This window comes from Chrysemys picta, chromosome 6 (assembly GCF_011386835.1).
Source record: "Chrysemys picta bellii isolate R12L10 chromosome 6, ASM1138683v2, whole genome shotgun sequence".
NCBI classification, from domain to species: domain Eukaryota; kingdom Metazoa; phylum Chordata; order Testudines; family Emydidae; genus Chrysemys; species Chrysemys picta.
The window spans coordinates 122,853,326-122,867,312 of NC_088796.1; the positions used below are offsets into that span (position 1 = coordinate 122,853,326).

The 13,987-nt window shown below is 47.9% G+C and overlaps 1 protein-coding gene across 2 annotated transcripts in view; it reads right to left on the reverse strand.

Annotated features, from left to right (window-relative positions):
- Positions 1–5,927: 5,927 nt before the first annotated feature.
- Positions 5,928–13,987, reverse strand: part of POLR1E (RNA polymerase I subunit E) — a 28,070-nt gene continuing 20,010 nt past the window's right edge. For both annotated transcript variants that reach the window (XM_008179519.4, XM_042850416.2), the window contains exons 10-12: positions 13,222–13,303; positions 9,715–9,846; positions 5,928–6,331 (exon numbers count right to left, since the gene is read on the reverse strand). In XM_008179519.4, the coding sequence (XP_008177741.2) occupies positions 6,172–6,331; positions 9,715–9,846; positions 13,222–13,303 (374 nt within the window). In that variant the 3' untranslated portion in view covers positions 5,928–6,171. The remainder of the gene's footprint in view (positions 6,332–9,714; positions 9,847–13,221; positions 13,304–13,987) is intronic.

The window sequence follows — 13,987 nt, forward strand, 5'->3', positions numbered from 1 at the left end:
GGGAGACGTTCTTCCCACAGATCCAACCTTGAGTTTATGAAAAGTTGGCACATGTCAGTATAAGATGTGGCATCCTCCCCTTCCAAGAGACCGCTGCTTGACCTCTACACGGTGTGGATTTATGTCCGTCAATTTTCCAGACATAAGCGGATAAGGGCCCAAATGTTTAAACATGCCTTGTGATTTTGGGCGCCTCACCTGAGCTGCCTTAAAAGGGACCTGATTTTCAGAACGTGCTGAGCATTTGTCCTTTGAAAATCACATCCCATGAAGGCATCTCCGGTTGAGCACCCAAAAACAGTGTCCTGAAATCATTAGTCACTTTGGCAAATATAACCAGTGTTACTGACCAGAGGTTCTCCATACCCATCCACATGCCACAACCAGAGGTACATGCACTCAAGAAAGCCACATGAGTTGCTTTTAAACAAGAATATGAAAGTAGAGAAACGATTGACCAGAATCATTTAATACTTAACTTCCTCAGATAGGTGCTTGCATGCAGGGGCCCGTCAGCCTGCACCTGCGTGGCAAAGTTCATTGCACACAGATCAGGCTCCGAGGGGATTTTCTGAGCTGTAGTAACTTAGTAAGACTCTTCTGAAAACTTTTCTGATTTTTAACACCCTATTTCATTCTCAGGCTTCATTCACTCTTGGGGCCAGATCCTCAACTGGTGTCAATGGGATTAGCACCCCGGAGTGATCAGCCAGTCAGATCAGTGCTTGTGAGAGTCAGGCATCGCAAGATCATGGGGCCAGATTTTCAAAGGTGTTTAGGAGCCTTAAGATCCCAGGGTAGGATTCTGACTCAGCGTTGCAACAGGTTATGTCTCGCTGCCCTGCTGCCTGGTGGCATCCACACCCCGAACGAGGCTTCCAGGTGCCCTGTACAAGGTCTGAGGAGAGCCAGGCACTTGAGAATGAGATCCACAGAATCCAGGAATAGTGAGGAGAGGGGTGTGGCCTAAGCCCAGCCCCTCCAAGGGCCAGAGGGAGGGACCCCTTCAGTTCAGGATTCCCAGCCACGAACCCTCCCTGCAGCCAGGTCAGCTGTTTTTCAAGAAAAACTGAGAAGGGGGCGGGAGGGGGCAATGCTGCCTCTGTTTCCCCACTCACCCAGTCATGAGGAGAAAGGCCTTGTCCTTGGCTCTCCCATCTCATAGCTGAGGGCCATGACCACTGGGCTAGGGGATGTTTTTTAGTGGGGCAGCGTTGTGTAAACACTTACATTTTGGCCTAATGAATATGTGGAGAGCTCAGTGATTAGGGCACTGACCTAGGCCAGAGCAGGCCATCTCAGTTGGTTAAGGCCTCACATGCACGTTGAGGCCTTAACCACCAGGATAATGGGGGTGGGGGGATGTATAGGGTACCTGGGCAGGTGGCAATGTGTAACTCTGTTAGTGGTGCTAGCCCACTGTGAACAGGGCCATTCAGGAGTGAAGCACACCTGTTGTCAGAAGGACCTGAAAAAAGGCTGCTGTCAATCACGGTGCCAAGCAGGTCAAGAGCTTAATTAAATCAGCACAAATTGCTGGAGTGTTAGGGCACTAGACGCTGGAGCCAGGCGGGCTTTCAGACCCTTATTCAGTATAAATCCAGCAATACATTTCCGATAGCAATGTTGGTAATTGGTGGAGAAATGCATTTTGCAAAGAACAGCTGCTTTGGGCAGGCTGAGAAGTGGGTCTGGCAGGTTGTAATTTACAGATAACTTCCACGTTCTAAATAACCAGGGAAACGTAGTAATGACAGATTGCATAAGGGGCTGTCAGCCGGTGGAACAAAACACGGGTCAGCGTTGAGCAGCCGAACTGAACACGTTTATTTTTGCCTGGACGTGAACAGACTCTGTAATGGGCAGGAGATGGCAGCGGCCACATTTGGGAGACCAGATTATTAGAGTAGTGGTGAAGCTTGGTCTTCTGAAGATGTAGCTCCTGATAATCCCACACTAGAAACCGAACCCCCAACCCTACAGAGTGCTTTTGCAAGGTGAAATTTTGGCATGTTTGCTCTGTCGGTAGGCATCATGTCGCACAGAAGTGCTACAGTACGTATTCTAGCAGGACACACCGATACGTGCCTTGACCCCAATTCTCTTGCACTAGGGGGAGAGGGACAAACGTGCTTTAAGACCCACCTTTGTGGCCCCATAGTCTGGGGCTGTGCAGGGCCCTGTCTGGCCCTTGGTGTCATTTAGAGTAGTTTCAGGGCTGTGCTAACTTACCCACTGCTTCCCGTGGCCCCTAGGCAGCTGTGAACGCTGACCCTCTGACCCCTTCCAAACCCTGGCTCACTCTCGGTGCCAGCAGCAGGGAGTAGGGCTGGTGTACAGCCAGCTTTATGCTGGCGGAAAGGCCCCTGTGCAGGGTCTGTTCAGGGCCCTGTTTCTGACCCCCTGCTGGCACCAGAACAGCGTAACAGGGCCATAGTACAAGTGGGCCCCAAGCCCATTCTCTGTAATAGCTCTGTGATATGCTGCCCTTCCCTGATCTCCCGGACTGGTGCTCCTCGGCCCCGCTGCCCTGCCAACACCAATAACGAACAGGAAACCGAAATCCTTCCAGTTCCCAGCTTCTTTGACGGTGCTACGATCCAGCCCAGGGTCCCACCCCAGCTCTTCAGCCAACTTTTGCTCCTAGGAGGCTGCATTGAGAGTCACACACGTAGAATGTCCCTTGACTTGGCTAAGCTGACACAGTCCAGGGGGGAGATATTTCAGTTATTTTGTGCTGGGCTCCAAATAACTCCTGCTGTTTTGTTCTTACGTGTCGCTGTCTCATTATCACAACACGTCCCAGGTAGAGTAGTTAAGGGCGGCTAATTAACCACACCATCTTTAGACTAAAACCCTTCCAAATTTTCCCAATTAGATTTTCCACAGTAGCATTTACAGTCCTTCAATCAAAACCTCGGCCTTGATCAGCCCGTCTGTAATCTCTGTGGCATTAATTAGCAGCCTCTGCCCAGAAAGTTGGGTACGTTTTCTATCACTTTTAATGACTGACTGACTGCTCACGGCACTTACCAGAGTGCGCAAAAGGCTACAGCGGATCCTGAGAGAGTTTCTGTGGGAGCCTCAGAGGCCCGAGTCACTCCCTGAAGTGAATGCACAACAGAAAATAATAGGAATGGACTCTAGCTGTTAAACACTTCCTGCTTCTTCCAGCTTACGCTGGCTTTCCTCCTTGGAGATGACCAGGATCCCCCATCCTTGCTGAATAGAACGGGCTAAGATTTTCCAAAATAAGTGCCCCCCCGCATAATTACTGAGGCGCCTAAGTCCATGTTATGCCTAAGGCCTGGGTCCTCAATCCATGGAAACCAATGGGAGTCTTTCCTTTGACTCCAATAGGCTTTGAATCAGGTCCTTAATGAGTTCCCCATTGAACTGAATAGGAGCTGCTGGGGGCTCTGCGCTTCTGAACATAAGAACGGCCCTACTGGGTCAGACCAAAGGTCCATCTAGCCCAGTATCCTGTCTTCCAACAGTGGTCAATGCCAGGTGCCCCAGAGGGAATGAACAGAACAGGGAATCATCAAGTGATCCACCCCCTGTCGCCCATTCCCAGCTTCTGGCAAACAGAGGCTAGGGACACCATCCCTGCCCATCCTGGCTAATAGCCATTCATGGACCTATCCTCCATGAACTTATCTAGTTCTTTTTTGAACCCTGTTATGGTCTTGGCCAGTGGTGGGCAACCTGCGGCCTGCATACGGCCCATCAGGGTAATCCGATTGCAGGCACGAGACATTTTGCTGATGTTTACAGTCTGCAGGCATGCTCCCCCTTTCCCCCCCCACCTCCGGCAGCTCCCAGTGGCCATGGTTCGCTGATGGGCTACATGTACCCCTCGGGTTGCCCACCACTGATCTTGGCCTTCACAACATCCTCTGGCAAGGAGTTTCACAGGTTGACTGTGCGTTGTGTGAAAAAATACTTCCTTGTTTGTTTTAAACCTGCTGCCTATTAAGTTCTTTGGTGACCCCCTGGTTCTTGTGTTACAAGGAGTATTTAATCCTTATTTACTGTCTCCACTGACCTCTATCATATCCTCCCTTAGTTGTCTCTTTTCCAAGCTGAAAAGTTCCAGTTTTATTAATCTCTCCTCATACAGAAGCCGTTCTATACCCCTAATAATTTTTGTTGCCCTTTTCTAAACCCTTTCCAATCCCACTATATCTTTTGAGATGGGGTGACCACACTTGTATGCAATAGTCAAGATGTGCGTGTACCATGGATTTATATGGAGGCAATACGCTACACCTCTACCCCGATATAACGCCATCCTTGGGAGCCAAAAAATCTTACTGTGTTAGGTGAAACCATGTTATATCGAACTTGCTTTGAGCCGCCGGAGTGTGCAGCCCCCTCCTCCCGGCGCACTGCTTTACCGCGTTATATCCGAATTCATGTTACATCGGGTCGTGTTATATCGGGGTAGAGGTGTATTTTCTGTCTTATTATCCATCTCTTTCTTAATGATTCCCAACATGCTGTTTGCTAAATCGGGTCATTCAGGTAGGTACCTGCATATGGATTTGGGAGCCTGGCTGTGGCCACCTGAATAAGCACATGGGGGCAGAAAACCCTGGAAACGGGTTTTTTTTCTGTGCTCCTGCATCTTCTATTCTAGCTGAGGATTGCGTTGTGGTTCTAGCTTTCCCCTCACCTCCCTGCAGGAAATCTGTTCCTAAAAATAGGGTTAGTACCTACAAACCCGCTATTCATCCATCTGCATTCTGCTGTATGCCTGGAACAGGAGAGAACACTAACAGCACAGGCTAAGCGTCCAGAAAAAGACTAATCCACTTCTTACTTTAGAATACCGTGTGCCAGCAATTAAACAGGCTCCCGGGGAAATGGTGCCTTGTTCCTGCAGCTGGCCAGGAGTCAATACGTCAGCTTCTCCTGCCCTGGGCTGAGTTACATTGTGATTTTAGCTTATGGGATGGAAACAGGGCACAGGCTGGGTACCAGGAGGTACAGCAGGGCTATGTGAAGAAATTAGTATGAATAACTTTTGTTTTGATTTGCTCCCTGCTCAGCTTCCCTCTTCCTCTCCTCCCTCCACATTTCAACAGCGTAGCTGGAGCCTCCACTTCCAGTGAGGACTGAGTGACGACCTGGGTTCTACGATTATGCTTAAAGGATTTCAGCAGAGCAAACAGCACTACACCGGTCTGGTTAGGTGACTGGGGTAGGTATGATGATAATCAACGGGCCGGCAGGACATCTTGCCATGTACATGCTCCATTCTCTTTTTGTCAGGTGTCCTCTATTGTCTATTCTCGGCAAAGCTGAAAATTTGACAGTGGGAGAATAGGATGGAGAAAAGCTGTACCGTTTTTGCTGGGGGCTTTGGTGTAGAAGAATGAGATCAGCTCTATACGTAACTAGAAAAATGCTGAATTTCCACTGATTCCCTCTCATCACATTTAGCAACGATGGGAAATTGCTGAAGTTCAGAAAGCCAGCGGCACGTGCAGGTTAGGAACGAGATGCTCCAGCCAAAAACAACTGAAATAACACCAGCTAACGCTGTTGCTGAAGGTCACAAAGCAAGTAAGGGTAGGAATCAAGGGTAGGAGGAGTTCTCATTCCTTCATCTGACTAGTTAGAGGGTGAGAACGTCCTTTTAATATGAATTACAATACTCTCCCAGAGGCACAGACCGCAAGAGAGGAAGAGGAGCTGATCAGGTTAGAAAGTCGGGACACCTCGTTTAGGCTGCATAGCCACAAACCACATTTGTTCAGCAGACTGGGTTGGCCACAGAGCCTTCATTCCCCTGCCTGCCTTCTTTCACAGACTTGATGGGGCCACAACTGATCCAGGACTAATGGAAGTTTGTGAGGTCTGCATGGCCTCTCCTCCCTCCTAGCCACCCCGTATCCCCTAAAAGCATGGGGGTAGCTGTATAGAAAGAAGGAGAGGGTTTTGGTTTATTTTCAAAAAAGGACTGATTACAGAGATGAACATCAGCCCAAACCCATTATTATGATCAGCCTTGTCCAGTTCCAAGGGGGTCTGGCAAAACAGCCCTTCTAGGAGCTCAGATTTCGAAGTGGGATCAGGAAACTGGCGTCCGCTTTGTTCTTGCAGAGGCTTCTGCCCTGTCCTTTCAGCCGGTGTTCTCCTCCGTGAGATATGCACAGTAGTCCTTTATTTCATCTTCCTGCGCTTCCGCTGGCTCCCGGCTGGCTTGTACACGGGTAAGGGCAGAGAGAGGGTGGCCAACTTGTGGTCTTCATCAGCCGTGAGTCCTGAAGGCCCCTTCCTTTTGGAGATCTTCAGCCTCATGGCTTTAGCGATCTCCAGTATTCTGACAAAAATAAAAAACACCCATATCAGTGAATACATTCCAGTGTCAAATCCCAGACACTCAGTAGCACAAGGCATCCTGCTGGATCAGAGCAATTAGGCTTTCACCTCGGAGGAGCAAGAATCAGGTCAGACACAAGCAGTAACTTGGCTCTGTGGCTGTTCTCTGGAGCAGTGACTTGGCACTATGCATCTCCTTGTATGATGGCAGATCCAGTTCTAGAAAGGCCGACCGTGGAAACAGCAGGGGTGATTCTGATCAGGAGCCAAGTTAAAGCAACAGGACTTTGTGGGCTGGCGGGAAAGCCATTGGGCTTGGCCTGCCCAGCTTTGAAAATAGCCTGTTGCTTTATTTAGTGGCTCATTATCCCAAGTGTGTGAGTCTCAAATTTGTTAGTCTCTAAGGTGCCACAAGTACTCCTGTTCTTTTTGCGGATACAGACTAACACTGCTACTCTGAAAGAAGTGGGTGAGAGTTATTCAGTCCATGCCAGGCAGGGGAGAGAGGAAGTAAAAGCAATCTACATTTTGGAACAGGGTCACCGCTCAGGTATTTATTTATTGATAGCACCGCATGCTGCCCTGCAGGAGAGCCCAGCTGATTTCCAGCCACTCAGCCCTGGAGGAAAGAGAGAGAATGTCCTGTGGTGCTCAACTGCAAACTCTTTTGGCAGTCTAGGGTGCAGCGTTGATGGGCTCTAAGAGACCTCAGAATAGAATTAAAGCAGTAACACGTCAGCAAGGAGAACACGTAGAACTTTTTAATCAGGGATGCAAAATCCTTACTCGGAGAACTAAATCAGTCCTGAATAGAACGATCGCAGCAATTTCTCATCCTTCCCGTGGCACATGGAGCATCTGAATGTGATTAACAATGCTGCCTGTTACAGCGAAAGTCCTAGAATCTCACTTTAGAGCGTACAGTAACTCCTCACTTAATATCCTCCCGCTTAATGTTGTTTCAAAGTTACATCGCTGCTCCATTAGGGAACATGCTCGTTTAAGGTTGTGCAATGCTCCCTTATAATGTTGTTTGGCTGCCTGCTCTGTCCGCTGTTCGTAAGATTCTGTGGAAGAGCAGCGACTTTACAAGAGAGCATTGCACAAGTTCCTCTTCGCCGCCGCCTCCCTGTCCCTAACAGCGCTTCCCCGCCGCCAAACAGCTGTTTGGCGGCGGAGGAAGCACTGGGAGGGAGGGGGAGGAGGTGGAGTGGGGGTAGGAAGAGGCGGGCCTCAAGTGGAGCCGGGACGGGAAGAGGCGGGCCTGGAGCATCCCCCGGCAAAGTCGGCGCCTGTTCTTCTCCGGGGAAGCTGCCGCTGCTGCTGCGAAGGTGCTTCCTAGCGTCCTTGCCTGCAGCGGGCTGTGCCTGTGTGGGGTAAGCCAGGGGCACTTCCCAACCACAGTACAGTCCTGTACAGTATATAATGCCTTTTGTCTGCCCCCCATAAATTACCTTGGAACCTCATCCCCCGCATTTACATTAAATCTTATGGGAAAATTGGATTAGTTTAAGATCGTTTCACTTAGTTACATTTTTCAGGAACAGAACTACAACGTTAAGTGAGGAGTCACTGTATTCGGATAGATGCAAAGCTTGCATGGGGGATCAGTGTTTCGATGAACAATGCCATTTGCAAGGAGATTAAAGAAGTGGCTTTTTTCCCGTCTGAGTCTCACTCTGACTTTTGCTTTTCAGACTTCTCTGTGCTCATTTTTTTAGGATCCCCCAAAAAGACAGCTGTACAAGTCAATCTTTTGTGCCTAATGCGGCTCACAAAAGGCAGCGTGACCTTTCCAAAAGCCATTTACTTCATCTTTAAAAATGGGGTCTAATTGGCTTCAAACACTGCCATTAAAACCATTATTCCACATCAGTTCCAAACAGCAAAATTACTGGCATCAACAATCACTGCCACATGTACAATGGAGTCACCCTGTGAAAAGTCAGGCAACTAATAGATCGGATCACTTCCATTTGCCATTGGAATTTAACCGTTCTAGTCGAGAATCATTTCGTTATTTTCTACAGGATTTCGTTATGGGGAATAATTGATTTCTTGTTGGAGTTGTTAATTCTGCAGGACACAGATCTCGAGATGGATTTTTCATACCCTGCAATAGCATCTTTAGAGATCTTGTCAGGAAGGGTCATCCTGACGAACCAGGTCAAGCTACAAAGCACATCCTTGGAGTAGCTATTTCTCCCACCGAGGTGCAGCAAGCCAAGCATGGTTGAACTCAAATTGCTGACCAGAGGCCAATACATTTCAATTCCAGATGGTATTATGCAGCTGCTCTCTGTGCTAACAGCCAGTCTCCCCAGCCTGGAGGTCAAGGATTCCCCTAGCGAGTCTATTAGATTAAATCAAGAATTGATCATAATTGTATTCTCCAATGGCCTGAATCACACCCTCTTGAAGTCAGTGGAAAGAGCCCTCTGAATTTTATGGACTCTGGATCAGGCCCTGATTGAGACGTATTGATAAAGGCACACTTTATACTCAGTATCTATGGCACAGACATATTTCTTGTCCCATGGACAATGAAGCGCTAGGAAGTAACTTCCCAATGAAGATACCAGAGCAAGTGTTCTTCATTAAGGACCCGATCCTGCCACCTCCAAATCACCACAGTTATCCTTGGTAGTCCCAATTAGCCAAATCCTCATCTCTTGAGGCGGGTGCAATTACCCTCCCTAAATTTCAGGAAAACACGTCTCCTCTGCACCGGGCCCAGGCAAGGCATTTCGGGGGGACTGGATTACTGGCTGTGCCAAGGGGGCATGTGTTCACAACTGGTTTTGTTTAAAAACCTGAGTTCCAATCTTTATGACAGAGACTGTGGCCTCCTGGCAATTAAACACGGATCATAGACCCAGCAGGGAGTCAGAACTCTGTTTCCCTCTTGTCGTGAGAAGGAGGAGAATAGACTGGAAAACACAGAGGCCGTGTCACTCAGTGGACTGGGACTCAGAGTTCTACTGGCTCGGTCACTGGCTTGCTGAGTGACCTTGGCCAAGTCACTTTCCCTCCGTGCCTCAGTTTCCCCATCTGTAAAAGGGGACAATGATGCCAACCTCCTCTGTAAAGTGCTTTGAAATCTACTGATGAAAAGTGTTCGATAAGAGCTCAGTATTATTCGTTATTTTACAAGTTACCCCATTACATCCCAACCCTGCACGGAGCACTGCCTGGGTGCGCCCCACTGACAAGAACGGGGGGAGCCTGCATGGTCCTCAGGGCAGCATCTGGATCAAACATCCAACTGCTCAATTGAGGAACTGAACAAACCCCCCCAGTGCTGCCTTCCTCCCCCGACACGCCAAGTTTTTTTAAAATGACTGAGCGCTTGGTGTTCCTACAATGATCAGAAACGTCACTCACCTGTTCTCGCGGAGTTTCATGTCCCTCTGGAGCACAGTCAGGTCTGTTTGGAAGTTGTTAATGTGCAAGGCTAAGGCGATGACGTAGGCTGTAATTTTAGCCTTCATCGAAGCAGAGATTAAATTCTGGATACTGGAGAATAAGAAGGTAAGGGAAAGAGACAAAATGTGACACTTTTTAACAGAGCCAAAGTATAACCCTTTGGGATTGTGTCTGCCTATGTCTGACGGCAAGACCTGGGATTATATTCCTAGTAAAAGGGGTGGGGAATACTGGTGACAACAGCAGCACTATTTCCACTACCAGCCCTTTTGTGAACGACTGAAAAACTGTGTGTGTCAAATCTGTGAATAGTTTTGGGTCGACCAAAACTGCAATTTTCCTCAAATAATCTATTAGTCTGAAAGATTTCACCCAGCTCTAGTTATAAATCACAGCTCTCACGGCAGACGGGTTTAGAGGATTGTTTTTCATGCTGACGTGGCAAATTTATGTTCAAAACCTCCTGGCCACTTCATAGTAACGCCGATAGCATGAAGTGTGAAGAGACAATGCCTGTAAAGCAAAAAAGTTTGGCCCTTCTGCACACAGCCACCTAGGTGGATGCCAACAACATTCAGTAAAACCACAAGCAGCTTCTTGGAAGCGTTATTTAACTAAAACAGCTCCGCAACTGACCACCCCCTGGCAGATGCTTATTTTAATTACTTTCCGTGTGTCCATGTCCTTTGGACAGCCTTTCCTGACTCAAACCTCTGCATTTCTAAATGTGTGTATTCTGGCGCCTCCTGCTGGCAGTCACTAAACTGCTGAAAGGCTGATCCGTGGCCAGCAGGCAAAGAATCAAGTGCCACAGCTCTGACCAGTGTCCAGAAGTTTTCTTTTAATGCTGCAAACTGGAGAGATTGGTCAGAGGCAGGCCCAGCGGGGGGCTTTGGGAACCCCAACACAGGCATGTACCATGGGGAAGAGGTGAAGTCCTAAACGTGCTTTAGTTTAGTGTTCTGGAACCAGCCTGCACTACGGTGGCTCCACAGGGTCGTGGCCTGGGAGGTACAATGGCAGCTGGAGCTCCCTGGCAGTACCTTAGAACGGTACAGTGTGTGCTCTCCTGCTTTCCACTCATAGGTGTCTTCTCCTGGCTAGCCCCCTCTAGGGCACAAGCCAGAACTCCTAGGTTCTATTCCTAGCTTTACTGCTGCTGACCCTGCACAATTCACTATACCTCCACTTATTGGGCTAGCGTCTCTGCTCTGCAACATCGTGCTCAGAGGACCAAGGAGACTGGAGAGGAGCATCACAGTCTGGCTAGTCCTCCTGCCAGCCTGACATGCTCCCTGGGGTTGGGAATGGGGGAGGAGGCTGCGAGAGGGTGCACAGGGGCTGCACAACTCCCCAGCCAACGAGACATAGCAAGTCTTTCCTTCCACTGTGCTGCTGGAGTGGAGCAGAGAGGCTGCCCTGCCAAGGCAGCAGTGATGGTGCATTAAGGTCGCAGGGCTGCTGGCAGGTTTCATTCGCGGATGTCTGTAAAATGCTTCAGAAAGAGAAGGCCCCGGGAATCTGTGGGTCTTGTATGCGCACACACACTTCATTAAATGGGGTTAGTTAAACTGACACAGGCCCCTATACGGGCACACCTAGGACTAGTCTACACTGGAAAAGTTCTGCTGGTATAGCTACCCTGGCATCGTTATACGAGCAAACCCTCCGAGTGTAGACACAGCTCATATCTGCATACAAGAGCTTCTGCCATCTTAGCTAACGCTGGTTCCCCAGGAGAGAGACGCTACGCTGGCAAGGCTCTGAATCCAGTATAACTGCATCCAGACTAGGCCTAGTTCCGACCTCGCTATGTCAGTTAACAAATAAAAGAAAAGTCACACCTGTAACCAACATTGCTATACCAGTATAGGATTTAAATCGGTTTCAAACTGGTTTTATCGGTTTAGCTTCCCCCTGAAATCGGACACAAACTGACTGAAGAGCTGAGTGCAAAGCTGCATTGACTTATTACCTCAGTTTCAAATCACAACTTTAGTTAAACTGGTGCAACGGTGTGTGTAGACAGGGGTAGCGTTTTCAGTAGTGCCCCAGTGACCTGGGAGCTCTATCCCCCAGGGAGTTTCAATAACACTTGAGCTCCTAAGTAGCATGATCTCTTAAAAATGGAACTGGGTTCCTAAGTCACTCAGATGCATGTGAGCATTTTACCCCTGGCCTTTGTACTATGTTAAATAAAAGACCTGATTTTAAAATACAAGCCATCGGGTCAGAGTCTCCTCTCATACTGGTGTGACTCTAAAGTGGGAGGAGTGGTAGATACGCTGGAGGGTAGAGATAGGATACAGAGGGACCTAGACAAATTAGAGGATTGGGCCAAACGAAATCTGATGAGGTTCAACAAGGACAAGTGCAGAGTCCTGCACTTAGGACAGAAGAATCCCATTCACTGTTACAGACTAGGGATCCAAATGGCTAGGAAGCAGTTCTGCAGAAAAGGACCTAGGGGTCACAGTGGACGAGAAGCTGGATATGAGTTGACAGTGTGCCCTTGTTGCCAAGAAGGCTAACGGCATTTTGGGCTGTATAAGTAGGGGCATTGCCAGCAGATCGAGGGACATGATCATTCCCCTCTATTCGACATTGGTGAGGTCTCATCTGGAGTACTGTGTCCAGTTTTGGGCCCCACACTACAAGGAGGATGTGGAAAAATTGGAAAGAGTCCAGCGAAGGGCAACAAAAATGATCAGGGGGTTGGAGCACATGACTTATGAGGAGAGGCTGAGGGAACTGGGATGGTTTAGTCTGCAGAAGAGAAGAATGAGGGGGGATTTGATAGCTGCTTTCAACTACTTGAAAGGGGGTTCCAAAGAGGATGGATCTAGACTGTTCTCAGTGGTACCTGATGACAGAACAAGGAGCAATGGTCTCAAGTTACGGTGGGGGAGGTTCAGGTTGGCTATTAGGAAAAACTTTCACTAGGAGGGTGGTGAAGCACTGGAATGGGTTACCTAGGGAGGTGGTGGAATCTCCTTCCTTAGAGGTTTTTAAAGTCAGGCTTGACAAAGCCCTGGCTGGGATGATTTAGTTGGGGATTGGCCTGCTTTGAGCAGGGGGTTGGACTAGATGACCTCCTGAGGTCCCTTCCAACCCTGAGATTCTATGATTCTATTCTATGATTCTATGACTCCACTGACTTCAACGGAGCCACTCCTGATTTACGTTGGCATAAGGCAGAGGAGAATGAGAGCCAGATTCTCCACACTATCACCTCCTGAAGTACAGATGATTGCTCAGCATGGTGACAGCCCCTTCCATTTGCTCCACAGAAAAATCTCTGTATCGAAATCTACAGGCCTTAAGCAGGGAAGATGCCAATAATTTAGATTTCTTTATATGGCAGTTGAGAGGATTTCCTGATAACGTGGGCACAGTTATGATCCCTTGATCTGAACTTTCCTGTGTCATGAACATCAATTTCAGACAAAACAAACTATTCGCTACCTGCCATTGTTGTATGTCAGGGCCGTGAAGTTTTTCATGAGTTTGTTGTTAATGACGTGTGGACAGTTGGGGCCCATTGCATCTAGAAAAAAAAACAACAACGTTTTGCAATGAAATGATAAACACACACATTCTGAACATAATGGGGCGTCATTGAAATGAACACTTAAGAACTATTATAACACTGTGCTGGTTTTATACTGCTTCTCTGACATCTTTAAGGGAACAACTTAAAAATACATAAATCAGTACGTTGACAAACTACTTAGAGCTTCTTGGGTAAGATTTTCAAACAGTGTCTAAATGACTGACAATCCTAAACCCCATTTTCAAAAGAGACTTAGGTGCTTACAAGCCTAAATCCCACTGACTTCAATCAGACTTAGGCTCCTAATGGCCTGTCACTTTTGAAAATGGCACTTAGAAGTTTTTGAAAATTATACCCCTAGAATGTAGGACAAGCTTCTGTACCATCTATGGACTGTCGTTTTGTTCTTTGTTTGTACAGAGTCTCGCACAGCGCAGTCCTGGTCCATAATGAGGACTCCTAAGCACTATTTTTTGTATTATTATTAATAATAAATTAAATTACATTAAGTATTAATACGATACAATTCCTTCCTTATCTGTGTTTCCATTACCAGAAGGTTATTAAAATTTAAATAGTTTTTCAAAAATCTTGAATTTCCTTTTCACCACTTCGGGGTTGTTTACACTTGAAATGCTCCTGCAGCTAGGCCGCTGTAGCGCTTCAGTGTAGACATTA